The sequence below is a fragment of the Chaetomium globosum genome, genomic scaffold, assembly GCF_000143365.1.
Source record: "Chaetomium globosum CBS 148.51 scaffold_3 genomic scaffold, whole genome shotgun sequence".
Classification (NCBI taxonomy): domain Eukaryota; kingdom Fungi; phylum Ascomycota; class Sordariomycetes; order Sordariales; family Chaetomiaceae; genus Chaetomium; species Chaetomium globosum.
In genome coordinates, this window is record NT_165978.1 from 832,932 (window position 1) to 849,006 (window position 16,075).

At 55.5% G+C, this 16,075-nt stretch overlaps 5 protein-coding genes across 5 annotated transcripts; 2 read left to right on the top strand and 3 right to left on the bottom strand.

The window, feature by feature from the left end:
- Positions 1-180: 180 nt before the first annotated feature.
- On the bottom strand, positions 181-1,982 carry CHGG_05557 (uncharacterized protein; the record flags this gene model as incomplete). The annotated part of the gene is made up of 4 exons (XM_001221651.1): positions 181-399; positions 452-1,203; positions 1,260-1,746; positions 1,866-1,982. The coding sequence occupies 4 exons, from the start codon at positions 1,980-1,982 to the stop codon at positions 181-183; spliced, it is 1,575 nt and encodes a 524-aa protein (XP_001221652.1).
- A 520-nt stretch (positions 1,983-2,502) lies between these two features.
- CHGG_05558 (uncharacterized protein) lies at positions 2,503-4,741 on the bottom strand (the record flags this gene model as incomplete). The annotated part of the gene is made up of 7 exons (XM_001221652.1): positions 2,503-3,230; positions 3,354-3,742; positions 3,839-4,090; positions 4,145-4,246; positions 4,309-4,413; positions 4,489-4,504; positions 4,600-4,741. 7 exons carry the CDS (start codon positions 4,739-4,741, stop codon positions 2,503-2,505), a joined length of 1,734 nt encoding a protein of 577 aa, XP_001221653.1.
- A 980-nt stretch (positions 4,742-5,721) lies between these two features.
- Positions 5,722-6,860, bottom strand: CHGG_05559 (uncharacterized protein; the record flags this gene model as incomplete). The annotated part of the gene is made up of 2 exons (XM_001221653.1): positions 5,722-6,626; positions 6,788-6,860. The coding sequence occupies 2 exons, from the start codon at positions 6,858-6,860 to the stop codon at positions 5,722-5,724; spliced, it is 978 nt and encodes a 325-aa protein (XP_001221654.1).
- Positions 6,861-7,248: 388 nt separating this feature from the next.
- Positions 7,249-12,706, top strand: CHGG_05560 (uncharacterized protein; the record flags this gene model as incomplete). The annotated part of the gene is made up of 6 exons (XM_001221654.1): positions 7,249-7,391; positions 7,991-8,140; positions 8,236-8,996; positions 9,133-11,417; positions 11,479-11,645; positions 11,842-12,706. 6 exons carry the CDS (start codon positions 7,249-7,251, stop codon positions 12,704-12,706), a joined length of 4,371 nt encoding a protein of 1,456 aa, XP_001221655.1.
- Positions 12,707-13,226: 520 nt separating this feature from the next.
- Positions 13,227-14,733, top strand: CHGG_05561 (uncharacterized protein; the record flags this gene model as incomplete). Its single annotated transcript, XM_001221655.1, has 2 exons — positions 13,227-13,823; positions 13,873-14,733. 2 exons carry the CDS (start codon positions 13,227-13,229, stop codon positions 14,731-14,733), a joined length of 1,458 nt encoding a protein of 485 aa, XP_001221656.1.
- Positions 14,734-16,075: the final 1,342 nt, after the last annotated feature.

Below are 16,075 nucleotides of genomic sequence, written 5' to 3' on the forward strand. Positions count from 1 at the left end.
ACATGGCAGTAGCTGTGCTCTGTCCAATTCATTAAACAGATAGACGTTTTCAGATAGACACCTCACCATCCTTGAACTCCCACCTGGGAGCCACCCCCTCATCCATTTTTGTCCAACCAGAAGCTTCTCGGTAGCAACGCCGGGCACTTTGGCTAGAGACCTCGTTTCTCGCGAACAGATTTACTGAACGGGAACGCTGGGGAAGTCAGCAGCGTTGGCCTCAGCCCAAGCCTTCAGATCAGCCTTGGTGGCACCAGTGGAGCCGCTGAGACCGTACTGCGTCGGGATACCCTCGACACGGTGGAACGCGTTGATGTTCTTGTGGAGAACAATCTGGTAGCAAGTGGCACTGCCCTGGCGGGAGATGATGGTCGAGTAGGCAAGGAAGTACTCCCAGATCTATTTCAAGTTAGTATCGGAAGCAGCATCGATGCACGTCGGGGGGACTTACGCGGAACCATCTCTTGCCGTACTTAGCCTCGACCTTGTCCTTGTTGGCCATCCAGTTCCGGTACCAACGCCAGAGAGTGGCCGAGTAGTGCACGCCAACAGTATCAATGCCCTTGACCTCGAATCCAGCGCCCTCCAGCTTATCGACGAACCAGCCGAGAGGAGTCGAAGCGTCAGCGCCGGGGAAAACATACTTGTTCATGAAGAGACCCCAGGTCAAATCCTCGTACTGCCAGGCCTTGCGCAGACCGGCGATCTGGAGGAAGAAGACACCATCATCATCCATCATGTCATAGACCTGCTTGCAGAAACCGTGGAAGTGGCGGACACCGACGTGCTCGGCCATCTCGAGGCAGGTGATCTTCTTGTAGCCACCCTCGGGCACAGGAATGTCGCGGTAGTCCATGCACAGAATCTTGCTCTGGTCCTCGGGGACTCCAACCTTGCGCATGGCACCGTTGCCCCAGGCAGTCTGGTTGCGGCCCAGAGTGACACCGGTAACCTTGGCACCATAGTTGACGCTGGCAAAGCGGGCGAGAGTGCCCCAGCCACAGCCGATATCAAGCATCGTCTCGCCTTCCTTGAGGGCAATCTTCTCGCAAACGCCAGCGAGCTTGTTGTCCTGGAGCTCCTCCAGAGTCTCCTCCCGGGTTATGTCACCGATAATTCCTGAGGTATAGATCATACGCGGGCCAAGGAACCAGGCATAAAAGTCGTCACCGCGGTCGTAGTGGCCACGAACCTGCTCCTCATCTGGTCATGTTAGAAATGTCCGCAACTTCCAAAAATCAACAGATGAAGTAACTTACCCTGGGACCGGGTGTGCATGATAACCTCGGGCATCATGCCGGTAAGGAAGTACTTGATCAGGCCCAGAGTGAAACGGAAGTTGGCCCAGTCGTGGCGGTATTCGAGAACCTCAAGGGCATCGCCGTTGAAGTCAACATCGCCGTCAAAGTACATCTCGTGGAAGGTCTCCATAGGAATCTTGTTGCGGCCCTGGTACTTGGCCTTGTCGGCGGGATTCTTGAAGGTGAGGTAGTGCTCAACGCCGCGGCCGGGAAGCCTGGCCTTCTCGTTCTTACGAGGCGACATGCTCGACGCAATCAACCAGAAAGCGCCGAGCAGGGGGAGGGTGGTGAAGAGAGCAAAGAAGAGCGTCGTCTTCAAGCCACCGCCGACCTTCCATGACATGTAGAGCGGCACACCGCCGAGGATGGAGAAGAGGAGGAGGTTGGAGAAGCTCTCCGTGCCGGAGCCCTCGGCCGGTAACGGGGCATTCTTGATGGTCGGGAGCTGTACATACGAGTTAGATTCTATCAATTGGCCTCGTAGCAGCTGCGGGAGATGTATGGGAGGTGATGTTTTCTTGAACGACAGGGAACAAGGCAAAAAACAGGTGCCGGGGAACTCACCGACGTGGTGCGCACTCCGCAATCCTCAGCCTTCTCGAAGGTCGGCGTGGGAGCTCTGGGAGTCTCGACGAACTCAAACTCAGACTCGCTGCCGTTGGTGCTCTGTGGCTTCGACATGATGGGCGACCAGCTGCTGCAGTCCCCTATTGCGGACTGTTGAGCAGGAAACGGGGAATGTCGGTGGGAAGAAGAGAAGAAGTTCCAGACTTCACTTTTTTAGTGGAAAGAAGGGAGCTCGGTTCGGCGGTGGACGAGCTGGGGCTGGCCCAGTGGGGGCCGCGCGTTTGGCTTGGCGCCCAGTCGCTGCATTCAGGGATTCTGAAGGTCCAACTTCTCTGGCGTCTGTTGATCCCATTTGCCCCTTTTTTCAGTCTTTTGTTTTGAGCTAGGGTTGACCACTGGCTTCTTTTCCGTGCAGGCCCAGAGCAAGCTGCATGCAGAGTTACCAAAGTAAATGCAGGTGTACGTGGTCGTTTTATGCCTGGCTATCCACTTCGTTGAGATCAGTTTGGGAAACCAAAGCGGAATAGTCAGACACTAGATCACCTCAACCTGCACTCGATTCATTTCATCCCATCTCGTTCCATCTCATCCCTTCTTCTCATCCCGTCTATCAGGCCAGATAGCAGGGAGAGCCCTAGCAACCTGCCAGGTACAGCCGGCCCTCCCATGGACGCAACTTTCTGGCTCTTCCCTCGGCTCCCTGCTCTTGCTTCTCAGCATCCTCGTAGCTCCCAACCGTAAACACCAATCCCTCGTATCCCGGCAACTCAACAGTCTGCTCCTCGCCGGTAAAGTTTAACACCACCGCCGCCCTTTTCTCTCCCACCCTTTTCCCAAACACAAACGTCTGCCCATTTTCCATATCAAAACCCTCAAACGCACCATGCACCAACACATCCGCATGCTCCTTCCTAAACCTGATCATCCTCTTCCAAAACCCCAACACCGAACCCTCCCCCTCTCTCACCTGTCTCTCCACATTGATATCCCGATACAAATCATGCACGCGCATCCACGACCCACGCTCACAATCAGTGAACCCAGCGTGCGCCTCGCCGCTCCACTGCATGGGCAGGCGGGCGTTGTCGCGGCCGAGGACCTGCAGGCTGCGCATGATGTAGGCGAGCTCGGCCGGGTCGTTGTGCGTCCGCGCGGCCATGGCCCGGTAGAAGTTGACCGACTCGATGTCGCGGTACGATTCGATCGGCCAGCTGGCCGGCACGTTGATCATGCCGATTTCCTGCCCCTGGTACACGAAGAGCGTGCCCGTCAGTGCGCATAGCATGAGCGAGAGCAGCTTGGCTGACGGCGCGCGCTCGTGGGCGGCGTCCGAGGCGTAGCGTGATATGGACCGGCCTTGGTCTGTGGTGTGGGTGGGTGTAGGGTTAGTATGCAGGTAGGTGGTGAGTAGGCAGCGGTGGGTCGGAGGAGCAGGCGGTGTTGTCTATGTTGGAATAGGTAGTGAAGAGGGGGGAGGTGACGTACCGTGGTTCTCGCAAAAGACAGTTGTCCACCCGTCGGTGCCCTCGATGAATTGCTGCCACTTAGCCACGATACTCTTGAGTTGCGGCAGCTTCCACTCTTCGAAGTGGTACTTGTGTTCGCGTCCCTGGCCGAGATCGACTATGTCGAATTGGAACACCATGCTCAGTTGCTTGTCGCCCGCTCCAACGTACTCCAAGACCTTTTTGGGGTCAGGCGTGTGCGGCAATTCGCCTACGGTCACGGCGTCGTAGTTGTTGAGCACGTTTCGGTTCATCTCTCGGAGGAACTCATGCATCCTCGGGCCGTTGGCGTAGTACAGCCATGCTGGTTGCTCGTAAAATCTGTCATCGACGATGGGGGCATCCTTGAATTCGACGCCTTTGGAGTACCTGGAACAGGGCGCGTCAATAACCAACATATTATTTCTCCGAGTCACATATGTGCGTGAGATATGCGCCATGGACATGGAGCGGTATGGGACTTACATGTTTACCGTGTCTACCCGAAAACCATCGACTCCTTTATCAAGCCAGAAACGCATGGCGCTATCATAGATAGCCTTTCGAGTCTCCTCGTTCTCCCAGTTGAGGTCCGGTTGCTCCTTGGCGAACAAGTGCAAGTAGTACTCGCCAGTGTGCTCATCGTACTCCCACGTCGGCCCAGAGAAGTAGCTCCGCCAGTTGGTCGGCGGCAGGCGGGTACCGTCCTCTGCATACCGGGGAGGCTTCCAGATATACCTTCGCCGTCCGGTTAGCCTTCAATTGGCACCGAGGCGAACCCCAACCACTCACCAGTCACGCTTTGCGTTGTCCTTGGACGACCTCGATTCTTTGAACCAGGTGTGTTGGTCAGATGTATGATTGATAACGAGATCCAAAATCAGCTTCATGCCCCTGGTCATCCCTTAGTCAACATGGCAGTGACAAATGAGTGTCTACGCAAAATGTGCAGGTACCTCTTATGGCAGGCTTCGATGAGATCTTCAACATCTTTGACTGAGCCGTACGGGGGATATACTTTCTCATAGTCTGAAATGTCGTACCCCATGTCAACCTTGAGCCTAAGTTAGTTCTGGTAGAGCCCATTGGATCCAGTCTCTTGGGAAATTCCTGAACTTAACCGAGTAAAAGCTTACCTGGGGGCTGTCAAACCTGAGGAGAGTTATAGAGTTAGCGGCATGGATCGCAAGAGGTCCATAAAAGCAGGGATGGCATATACATAGGCGAGACCCAGACCACATCGATACCGAGGTCTTTCAAGTAGTCGATCTTGCTCAAGATACCCGGAATGTCTCCTAGCCCATCTCCATTGGAATCCTTAAAAGAGGCGGGGTAGATCTGATAGCATACTGCGTCCTTCCACCACGGTCTCGACGATAATGCCGCCATCGTTGGGTGGCGTATCACACTAACGGCAGGTGCTTAGGGGATGGGTAATGGAGAAGCAGAGGAGGGAATAAAGTTTGGCTATACGATTTGTGGTTGTTATATCACAGTGCTTTCAGACATTGGAAACAACGATCGGTAGGGTAGCAACCAGGCACTGCCAGTGACTGCCCAGATCCCGTCATGCATGTCCAGATCGGCACAGCCAACAAGGAAAGACGCAGATAAAGCGGGCACCAAATAAATGTTGCATATGCAAAGGGCAGTTTTGTGGTCCTCCCAGGTGAGGTTTTGAAATTGAGGGGCTTCACCCGGTGTCAACCTGTGTGGAGCAATAAGAAGCCTGAAAATATATTGAAGAGATCCGTTTACAAAGAACTGTTCTGGTATCCAGGGGAAGAGGATAACTAGTCTCATCATCCTCCAACCACTCATGTCGTTTAGTAACTCACTCCCTGTTCCCGTCTCGCTTCCTCGGGCTTGTGTTTCTTGATTAGGTAAAGGTCCTTATCAATTGTGTTGTCAAGGAGTAATGACTTGCACCATGGGCTAAAAGCACGGGTTGTTTCCAGGGCCCACGATACTTGGCCTAGAGTGCAATACCTTCGTATCCAGCGAACTGACACGAAGGGATAGTCTGACGGATCGTAGCCAAGGGTTGCTGGTTGCCCTCGGGGTTACCCTGGGCACTACCTTGGCCTGCAGCTGATGCAATTTCAACCAAACAAACGGCAGGCTGAAATCCGTGCCCAGCTGTCGATTGGGAGGGATGCTAGGTTTGTTGATACCTGAAGCCAGCTCCGTCTGGCAGTCAGTACTAGGTTAGCTGTTGACCCCCACGTCGTCACGGATACCCACTTGGTTCAGATTCGGCGAGGTAGTAGAACAACATGCACATTTCCCGTCAACGTTTGACATTCAAACTCAGGAACGGTGTTCCGTGGTGGTGGGATTCGAATACGGCCGCAGTGTCGCAGTGGGTTCTACCTGTCTCTGTCCCGTCCCCGCTCTCGTTCTCTTTCCCTCTCCCTCTCCCGCTTGTAGCTGTCTGCATACCGGTCATCGGTCCGCTGGCGCTTCTTGCTTTCTTCTCTCCGGTAGTCATCAAGCCTCACGGGGCGGGAGTCCTTAGTCGTCTTTTGATTCCAAGAACCTAGATCCTCAGCGCCCTTTGCATCCTTGGCACCTAGTCCTGTGAGGTTGGCGTGCCTTGTGACTTCCTTGACCTTGCCCTTCATTTTCCCATCCCAACCAAAGTTTCGGAGAAGGTGGGCGCCAAAGTCGTCGATGGGAACTGAACGATAGTCTTCAGGTCGCGGTTCCCGGTCAGCAGCGTCGGAGTCGAGGTGTTTGCGTTTCGGTATCCGAGAACCCATGAGAGCATCGAGCGCCTCGTCGTCAATTGTCTTCGAAGCATCTTTTTCGCTTTTCAGATCACTGTCGGAGCCAGGAGCTTCGGTCTGTGGTTTCACCTTCCTCGTCACTCCCCTTTTGCTATCTCCCTTCCCCTTCATGTTGATGGTCAAACCCCACTTGACTGGTTTGTCTCCAGATTCTGGGTCATCTGTCCCGGCATCATTCCGACCAGTTTTCGAATTTGTGTTCTCCGGTTGGTCTGCCTCCGAGCTCTCCTCCTGACCTCTCTCCGCCGATGTGTTGTGTCTCGAGGACCCGTTTGGCTTTTTTGATCCTTCATCGTTTGTGCCAAGAAGATCGTAGGATGTAACTATTTCCTCGCGACCGTAACTTTGCTGTTCTTGGTCGCTGTTGTCTTCGGATTCGGAATTGTCGTGCAGCGCATGAGCTCGGTGCCGTTTCCCGTGTGCTGGACGGGCGCGTTTCTTGATTGTGTGTGGCGAGCAAGTCGCTGATTTCCCAAGCTGAATAGCTATTCGGGGGGTTTTATCGTCGTGGTCCGGCATGTTGTCGGCAGTTTTGAGTGCTAAAGAATGTGGGATATGGAGATGCGGTACCCAGTATTTGTCTTTTTTCAAGGCTGGTGTTGTTGATTTGCCGTCGCAAATTCTCGGCAGCGTGCCGTTGTCGCACACTGGCCCGACACCAATGACACCCGAACCGGAGAGTTAGGTATGTGGGGATTCGGATTCCCTGCCAGCGTCATGGTGGGGCCAGTCGTCTCCCTGCGGCCTCAGGCAACACACTTTTTTTACTGCAGTGAACGTCCCATATTATCCGAAGCCAGCAGAGAACGGGCCACCCTCCAGAGGCCGCTCTGGATCAACTGCTGCTTCTTCCAACACCACCAAACCAAATGTCTTCTCTTCCCATCCCCCGCCCTCATCCTCCCCGGACCGGCCAATTTCCACCGAGGAAACTGCTGCGAAAACGACAGGCGACCGCTGCGCTCACCAGATAGGATGAGGACCCCGGATCGCCTTTTCCCTGCACAGCGCTGGCAAAGCAAACAATGGCTGGAGAATGACCATGTGGGGAGTGGCCTCGACGGCCAGCGCTAGGGGTCGGCCGTCGTGTCGCCCTTCCGATCAAATATGGAGACATCGTCACGGCGATCCGATATTCGCACACGCCATCGAGGCATCGCTTCCACCCGTCGAGCTTTCTTGCGCTCGCTCTTTTCGTCATCCTTCTTGACGCCGGATATTCCTCGGCGCGGTGCCAAGCATCAGCCAAGGTGGGACCCCTCCCTCATACAGTATGAATACCGTCAATCCTTCAACCCGGACACGGAGTTTCCTTTGCCTTCGGCTCCCTGGGGCCTTCCTGTTCCGGGCAGAATTTCAGTGGAGTTTTAGGCCTTGTCGCCCCCTAACTAGCCCCCGAGTCGTCGTCAGCACCGCCATTTCCGGTCCTTTCAGGCCTGGATACATCCCTGGATTAACTTTTTTGACACCCTCGACGGGCATCCCTCCCGGTTCCGGTCGCCCACTGGATGGTCTTGAAAACCCCCTCAACACGGCAGGACAGAGATTTACGCTCTGTTCGATCACGCTCAGGCAATCAAACCGGTGTTAAAAAGTCGCAACGCCGGCATTTTTCATCACCCGCCAAGTTCATTCTAGGTTTCCATCGTCCTGTTGAAGTTGGCATCACCATCCGTTTGACAAAAAACGGATGTCGCCGTCGTCGATGACATGACTGAGCTCCCGCTCGCCGACCGCTTGAAGCTGCTGCACTCAAGACAGTCGAGAATAAGGCAAGAATAGCTTTAATCGATAGAGCTTATTTTTCCGATCATTTTGATCTACGATGGTCAGGGCTAACGTCGTGTAGGTCAATTGCGTTCTCGCGGAAACGCAAGTTGCGGGAACTCTTCGCTGTTGCGACCGACGATGGCATTCCCAACCACGACCCCAACGATCCGGACGCGCCGACAACCACGCCCGCCGAGCAAAAGTTTTTGAACGAATTCGACATTTTGCAGTATGTTCTCTTGTCTAATAACATCATCTTCATTTTCTTGCAACGTCGCGTCGCGTTAAAACTCGACTCTCTAATCTGTTTCGATGCGTTGACAGGGGCCGGCGATTCGACAAGCTCACCATCCCGGCGCGCCGGAAGGTCTTCGATGCACATCGACTCCGCGCGATCTATGATTCGACAACCATAGCCGAGGCCACACCCTTCGCTGCGCCTGCGAAGATCGAGAACCAACCTCCCGAACCTTGCTACACCAATGGCACGAAACTCGACAAACCGACGAACCAGCCAAGAGGCTCTATCCAACATGCATCACCGCAGGCAACTGGTAAAGCGTTACCCGTTGGTCAAGGGTCCCCTTCTACCGCTCAGTCGTCGGTTGTAGCCCCAAAGACACACAAGGACAGCTCCAGAGACCAAGCGAAGGAAGCGCCTACCCATCCAGCAAGTTGTCGTCAGGTCGAAGGTGTCACTGGCAGTCGTCCATCTACAGATAGTGCATCGACTGCGACGGCTCAACATCCGTCCCTACAAGTGCCTGCCACCGCCCTTTCTCGCGTCGATGTGCAAATTTCACGAACCAACCAGAAACCGGTGCAATCAGAGGTCGATGAACGCCGGGATTTCAAAGATGGCGAACCTGCCGTATCAGATCAACAGCCCCTTACATCGAACCCTTCTAGCCATCTGGATATACTGTCGTCCCCTGGCTCTACTGCCCAGTCGATGTTGACCCCCGCCGTCCACGATGCGTCCGCAGACACGAGCCCTGATAGCGAAGCAACCCACAATCTAGAAAGAGTCGAGGAGAAGGCCGCTGTTGAATTGCAGGGAGATCTTATGCCAGAGGAGGAGGCTGGTACCGCCGGAGAGGTCTCTTCGACGGCTCCTCAAGCACCAGCTGTGTCCCTGCCGACACCAATCAGTGGCGTGGAAGCCCAGCTGCTCCAGGAATCAGCTGCAGCTCAGCTCAGCCAACCCGCCTGATCCTATAGCCATTGCTATGCCACCTCCTAGCGGGCTTGAGAATATTACACCGATAGCGACGAGTCCGACTCGGAAAGGTCCCCTGGGGGCTAGGGATAAGATTGTCGATGAACATCAAGTTGGGTCAACAGCGGCACGGGTAGGCAGTTTGCAGCATGGCGAATGGCTGTCAGACACCCTAGCCGGGCCCTCGATGATACCAGGCAATGCTAGTGTGGAAGATCGGAACGGAGGGGATGGGGGTATATCGGCGCTCATGGATATCGACAAGCCGGAAGACGCCGCGACCGAGAACGAAGGTGTTGCCAATGCCGGCTTATCACAGGAATCCCATGCTACGGCAACGGCCGTTCCAGCCCCTCCCCAACCTGCTGGTGTACTGGCTGCCGAGACGACCAGCACCGTGGAGGTGGCCGTTAATCCGCGGTCATCCAGCCTCTCGCTCGCCCCGATCGAGCCCACAAGGCCAGTTTCGGCGGACCGGGATGGATCTCGTTCCATGCGAGACGAAGAAATCGACCCTGAGGCGCCTCCCACGCAGCTCAAGTTGTATGCTAGCAGAACGCGCGATAGGCGGCGCAGAAGCACGCCAACTGTTATTTTCGGCAAGCAACCGAAAAAACCGAGACCGTCAGATGATGGGACAGTGGCTGTCGGTCAGCAGCAACCCGGACATCTTCCTTCGGACGACTATTTCACCCCCCTCTTCATCGAGGGTTTCACTCGACAATCAACCTGGATGAAGCCTATCGAAAAACTCATCAACCAGGCCCACAAAACGATATCGACCACGGACCAGTATATTTCGATGTTAGATCACCAAGCGTGCAAAATACTACGTAGAGTGTATCATCTCCAGCAACACGACAAGTGGTCTCTAAGGCAGCCGGTTCGATGCTCAGAGCCAACAAGACCAGCATCTCACTGGGACGTTCTTCTCCAGGAGATGAAATGGATGCGAACCGATTTTCGCGAGGAGAACAAGTGGAAACGGACAGTTGCACGAAATCTCGCCCACGCGTGTGCCGAATGGGTTCACTCAGACCCGGCGGAGCGACTGATGCTGCAGGTGAATGCGGTTATTCCACCTCGACCGGCAGAGGTGGAAATGAAAGGGGCAAACCTCGGGGACGAAGCCCTGCCCGATTTGGTCCATACCGACTCTCCAATCGAAAACGAAGATGATCTCCCCGAAATCCTGGTTGATTGTGTGGCCCCCTCGGCCATTTTCGCTCTCCCAGATGATGAGGTAGTCTTTGGGCTCCAGCCCTCAAAAACGGCTGACCTCCTTCTGGAAAACCTTCCATTGCATGGCTCGCCCCTTACTGTTCCAAAGTTTGACGTCTCGGATACAGACTACGACCCGGACGCCAAATGGAAGCGGCCAGCGGTACCACTGAGTAAATACGTGGAGGGCGGAATGGTACTGGCGAGCAACGGTCCACCCCGCAAGCGGCGCCGATACGACTACCTCGCTGAAGACGACCCCGACAACAACGACGACGAAGTGATATTTGGATATGAGCCCGCCAACAACAATAGAGAGCTACAGGCCGAGAATTCTATGGTTGCATTGTTCAATCCGGAAATGAAGGGCATCCGAGACCGCTTGCATGCCGGCCACCAGTTCCGGCCACCCAATGAACATGCCATGCCCCCCCAGAGCTTCTTTGAGAGCCGAACCGCATCTCAGTGGACGTGGGCGGAAGATGAGCAGCTGAAGTCTCTTGTCCGCGAATGTTCATATAACTGGTCGTTGATCTCGGCCATGTCATCAACCGTGTCCGCCTTCGCATCTGGAGCAGAGCGGCGCACACCATGGGAATGCTTTGAACGATGGGTGAACCTCGTGAGCTTGGATGGCCTGCCGAATGATATGGCTAGGACTCCGTACTTCAAGGCCTATCAAGCCAGGATTGACGCAGCCCAGCGAGCCATCGCACAGCACAACCAAAATGCGCAGCAGCAGGTCGGACCCAATGGCGCAGTTACGCCAATCCCTAGGCGAAGACCGACCACGAGCATCCGGGTCGAGCGACGCCGCAATCAGAAGCACCTAGCGTTGATTGACGCCATGCGAAAGCTGGCCAAAAAACGAGAGGCAACGGCTCAAAAAGCTCAGCAGGCAGCGAACCTGGCAGCGATGCGGAAGGCCAACGAAGTGCCCAGACAGCAAATTCAAAACAAGACGCCGCGGGATTACAGCATTATGAGATGGGAGCGAGACCAAGCACTTGCGGAGAGGATGGCCGCGTATGCCATTCGGCAAGCGGACGCGAATGCACGGAGATTGGTGAGCACATACATTATGACGGAGACATGTTTGACCCCACAACTAACCTTGCCTTCCATAGAAACAAAATCACCCGGGTCAAGGGCCAGGGACTCCCGGTGTCGCCCAAGGCGCCCAGACAGCGGCACAACTTGCTGCCGTGGCCTCGGCCAACGGTGCCGCTCGCCTCAATGTCCCTGGACAGCTTGCCGCGGCTGCAGCCGCGCAAAACCGTACCCCTGGGCGGGTGTCGATGCCCGCAACTCCAGGGCCAGTTCCCGCTGCCGTGCAAGCACGGCTTGCCGCCGGCGGTCTCGTCCCGCCGCTCCAGATGACAGGCATGCCGCAGGCTCAGCTTCAAGTGATGCAAGCTGCACAGCATAGATTACCCATGGTCAATCCACAGCCGGATATTGGCGTCATGCTTCAAGCAAGGTCGATACAGAACCAGCAGCGGGTGGCCATCCAGCAACTGCAACACGCAACAACAAGTTCAACAAACACAGCAAGGACAAGCGCAACAATCCCAGTCGCAGCAATCGCAAACACAGCCACAGCAGCAACAGCCACAACCACAACCACAACCACAACCCTCTCCGCAACAGCAACAACAACAACAGCAGCAGCAGCAGCAGCATCCGCTTCATCTCCAGCATCAACCTCAACAGCAACAAGCCGCACAACACGCACAACAGCAAGTTGCCCAGCAGCAACAGTCCCAGACCAACCAAACCCAACAACTACCGCAAACTAACGGAGCACAAGGTTCGCCGACGCCATTACGCAATGTGGTCAATGGCGTCAACCAAGGAGCATTTTTGACCAATGCACAGGCAATGATGGCGTCGTTTGGTGCGGCTAACGGGGCTGGCTTGGTAACCTCGCCGGGTGCTGGGTTGAGCCTGCCGGCGATGGCGGGTCGGTCTCCGGGAGGGATCCTGAATCAACATATCACACAGCGACTTGCTGAGCTCGAAGCGCATTACCGGGCCAAGAACCCGAATCTGCCACCTGAGACAGTGCGGCAACTGGCAACTGAGCACCTTGGTAGGATGATTGTTCAGAGCCAGCAGCAGGCGGCCATGAACGCGGCGGCAGGAGCGGTTGCGCAACAGTCGATGAATAGCCCACATCAATATGCTTCGCTTCTCCGAGCACAGCAGCAGGCCCAAGCACAGCAGGCACAAGCACAGCAAGCCCAAGTACAGCAGGCCGCCCAGCAAGCGGCTCAACAAGCCGCCCAGCAACAACAAGTGGGGCAACATCAGAGACAGTCGAGTGGGAGTGCGACGCCGGCGCCTGGAAAGTAGTAGTTATTATCACTATGATGTTGTAGGCATGGCAAGGTTGGGAGTACATTAATTGTCGCATTATTTTCGGATAGATTCCGCCCGGCTTAGAATGGCAGCGCAGAGACAATGCCGCATCTGGAGATGGAGTGGTTCCAGACTCGAAGGCGGTGTCGTCTCGGGCGACGTTGCTTATGATGATGATGTGTTCATGTAAATATTTCATGATTGATCAGACAAATGATCAGAGGACATACCTAGTATTGTAATAATGGCAGCCCACCAGTTGTGACGAAGTATCGTTTTGAAGGAACTCTTCCAAGTTCTTGCTGGTTGCCTGGGTTCCGTCCGGCTTGTGTCGGGTTCCGGGACTCCGTCCGGGGTCTGGCGGCGAGGGCGCTTGGCATCTTGGGTCGAGCGATAAGATAAAGTTTGTCTGTCTCCACTTTATTTTTCAAAAACTCGAACAGTTCAGCCATGTCCAGATCCTCCAACATTCGAATTGAGAACGGAGAGCATCAGCAATCACCGAACGATTACAATGGCGAAAAGGAAAAGAGAAGCCCCCCCTGAAGGCGAGCATGTCAACACCAAGCCCTCGGCCAAGAAAGCAAAGGCTCTGGTCAAAACACCACAATCTACAGCCTTTAAGCTCGACAGCAATGGGCCGGTGACGATCCAGATCATCGCAGGGTCCTACGATCGCGTCCTCCACGGTGTCACGGCGACAATTATGCCGACGCCCGCCGTGCCATCTACGAAGAAGAAGTCAAAGGGCAATACGCCGCCACCACAAGAAGCCAAGTTCGCCGACACATTCCTCTTCAACGCACACAACTCGGCCGTCCGCTGTCTCGCCCTCTCGCCTGTCTCGGCTCCGACGCCCGGCCAATCGCAAAAGGTGCTGCTCGCAACAGGCAGCACGGACGAGCGCATCAACATCTACAACCTCTCGGCGCACCCGCCCTCGGCACGAGCCGCGGACGACCAGCAAGCCCTCTCGGCGCTGGCGCCCCGGCCGATCCTCGAGAACCCCAAGAACCGGGAGCTGGGCACGCTCCTGCACCACACGTCCAACATCACACGGCTCGCCTTCCCCAACCGCTCCAAGCTGCTCTCGGCGGCCGAGGACTCGACCGTGGCCGTGACGCGCGCCCGCGACTGGAACCTGCTGCACACCTTCCAAGTGCCCCATCCCCAAGATGCAGGGCCGCCCCAGCGGCGACACGGCCGCGCTGGGCGGCGCCCCCGCCGGCGTCAACGACTTCGCCGTCCACCCCAGCAACAAGATCATGATCAGCGTCAGCAAGGGCGAGCGCTGCATGCGCCTGTGGAACTTGGAGACGGGCAAGAAGAGCCGCGTGCTTAACTTTGAGCGCGCCGTGCTGGGCGAGTGTGGAGAGGGGAGGCATTCGACGGGCGAGGCGAGGCGGATTGTCTGGGGCCGCGCGAGGGGCGGGGATGATGAGTTCGCCGTGGCGTTTGAGCGGGATGTGCTCGTCTTTGGGATGGATTGCGTGCCGAAATGCCGGGCCATGGGGGATATCAAGACCAAGGTGCTTTCGCTCTGCTACGTAGAGACGGAGGGGAGCGGGGAGGAGACAGTGCTTGCGGTATCGACCGAGGATGGCCGGGTGCTGTTCTTCTCGACGGCCGCGGAAGACTTGGCTAAGCCGGCGGAGGGCAAGACAGTGCCGGTGGCTAAGCTGGTTGGGCAGCTGGGTGGGAAAGAGGCGGGCGTGTCCGGCAGAATCAAAGACTTCAAGGTCCTGCCGGTGGAAGACGAGGACGGCAAAAGGTCGTTCTTCGTCGCCGGCGCTAGCAGCGATGGGCGGATCCGGCTGTGGCAGGTTGGGGCTGCTGAGCTCGGCGGCACCGGCAAGACGCCCGGGCAGGTTGGCAAGCTGTTGGGGATGTACGAGACACAGAACAGAATCACTTGTGTGGAGGCCTTCGTCATGATACCCCGGCCTCTGGGAGCGGAGGAGAGCGAGTATGAGTTTGAGTCGGACGAGTCTGAGGATAGCGATGATGAGGAGGACTCATGATGATCAGCGGGCTAGTTTTTGTTGAATGGATTTAATTACCAATTACAAGACCTGGGGTTGACATTGATACATGTTTGTACATATTGCAGAATAACTACCTACCTACTCATGGGGAGGTGGTTCTCGTGAAACACAGATTACAGTCCTAACGACAAAGCCATAACCATCCCATCATGGACTGTCCCTGTATCCGACCGTTGACATGACATTGAGTACCCGCAACAGGACCTGGAAAGTGGGTTCAGCGAGTACATCACCCGCCGCTTTAAGGGCCACAAATACCAGGTCACCTGATGAAAAGGGTGAGTGGTAACCTGCACATTCGTCGATAGCATTTGGCAGAGGATTGCCAAGTGCTGCAGTCGACGGACGAGAATCTGCACGATGATGCTTAGAAAACCAAGGTTGAAGGGTCAGACGACTTGGCTCCTGACTGGGCAGCCAAGCAGCCACACCGCGGTCGCTGATCACATGCGAGCTCGGTGGGCAAAGGGCCCGAGGAGGGTGATATGCCTCCAGGTCCTTCATCGATAAACCCACCCCCAATCTCACCCCCCCAACAGAGCCACAGCCAAGGAAAGCTTAAAGAGCGATCTGTTAGTGCACAAGGCCAGGCAATCGAGTTGAAAGATTACTTTTTAGGTACTAAAAGTCTATCTTCAACGCAAAATAGGTCGTCGCAATCGGTAGGAGAAGCTAATTTAGAATGATTCGAGCTAATTGGTATAATATCTTTTCAACGTTTTGGTAAGGAAAAATAATGAAGTTTGAAATACTCTCAAATCGATGCCAAACGACGAAGGCAGAGACGCTAAACGTTGCACGTGCAAGGGTCAGCCGTTTTAGGCTTAGCCTATAAGATTTGGGGAGCTGGCTGGGGGGGCTTATCTTGGCGAGAGGGACCTGGGTACTCAAGGTCCCCGAGGAGCAGCGACTGGGATTGTGGTCGATTTGCCCCACTCTTAGCAAGGATTCAAGTGGCGTCTCCCGAGAATCCCTGTTCGGCTAGTTCCCCGTTTGTCGATTCCCGTTGCTGACAGAGCTTGGTCCCTGGCGTTTGGCTGGGGACAAAAGCCAGACAATGGGTTTCTTGGGGAATCGTGGGGCATCGCATGAGACACGGCAATGGCGCATGCAAGGCGTCGGAGGGTGTAGACAAGCGGGATTCGGAGGTGTAAGGGTCTGAGATCCGATAATTGCCTTATATATAATACAAAGCAAATTGTTGGAACTTTGGAAATCGACAATCTTGTGTTCTGCTGGTCTGGTTACACCTGACACGACCGGCAGCCAACCCCAGATCTCGGAGGGAGATGCAACCCGTCGCCGTCTCTTGAAAATC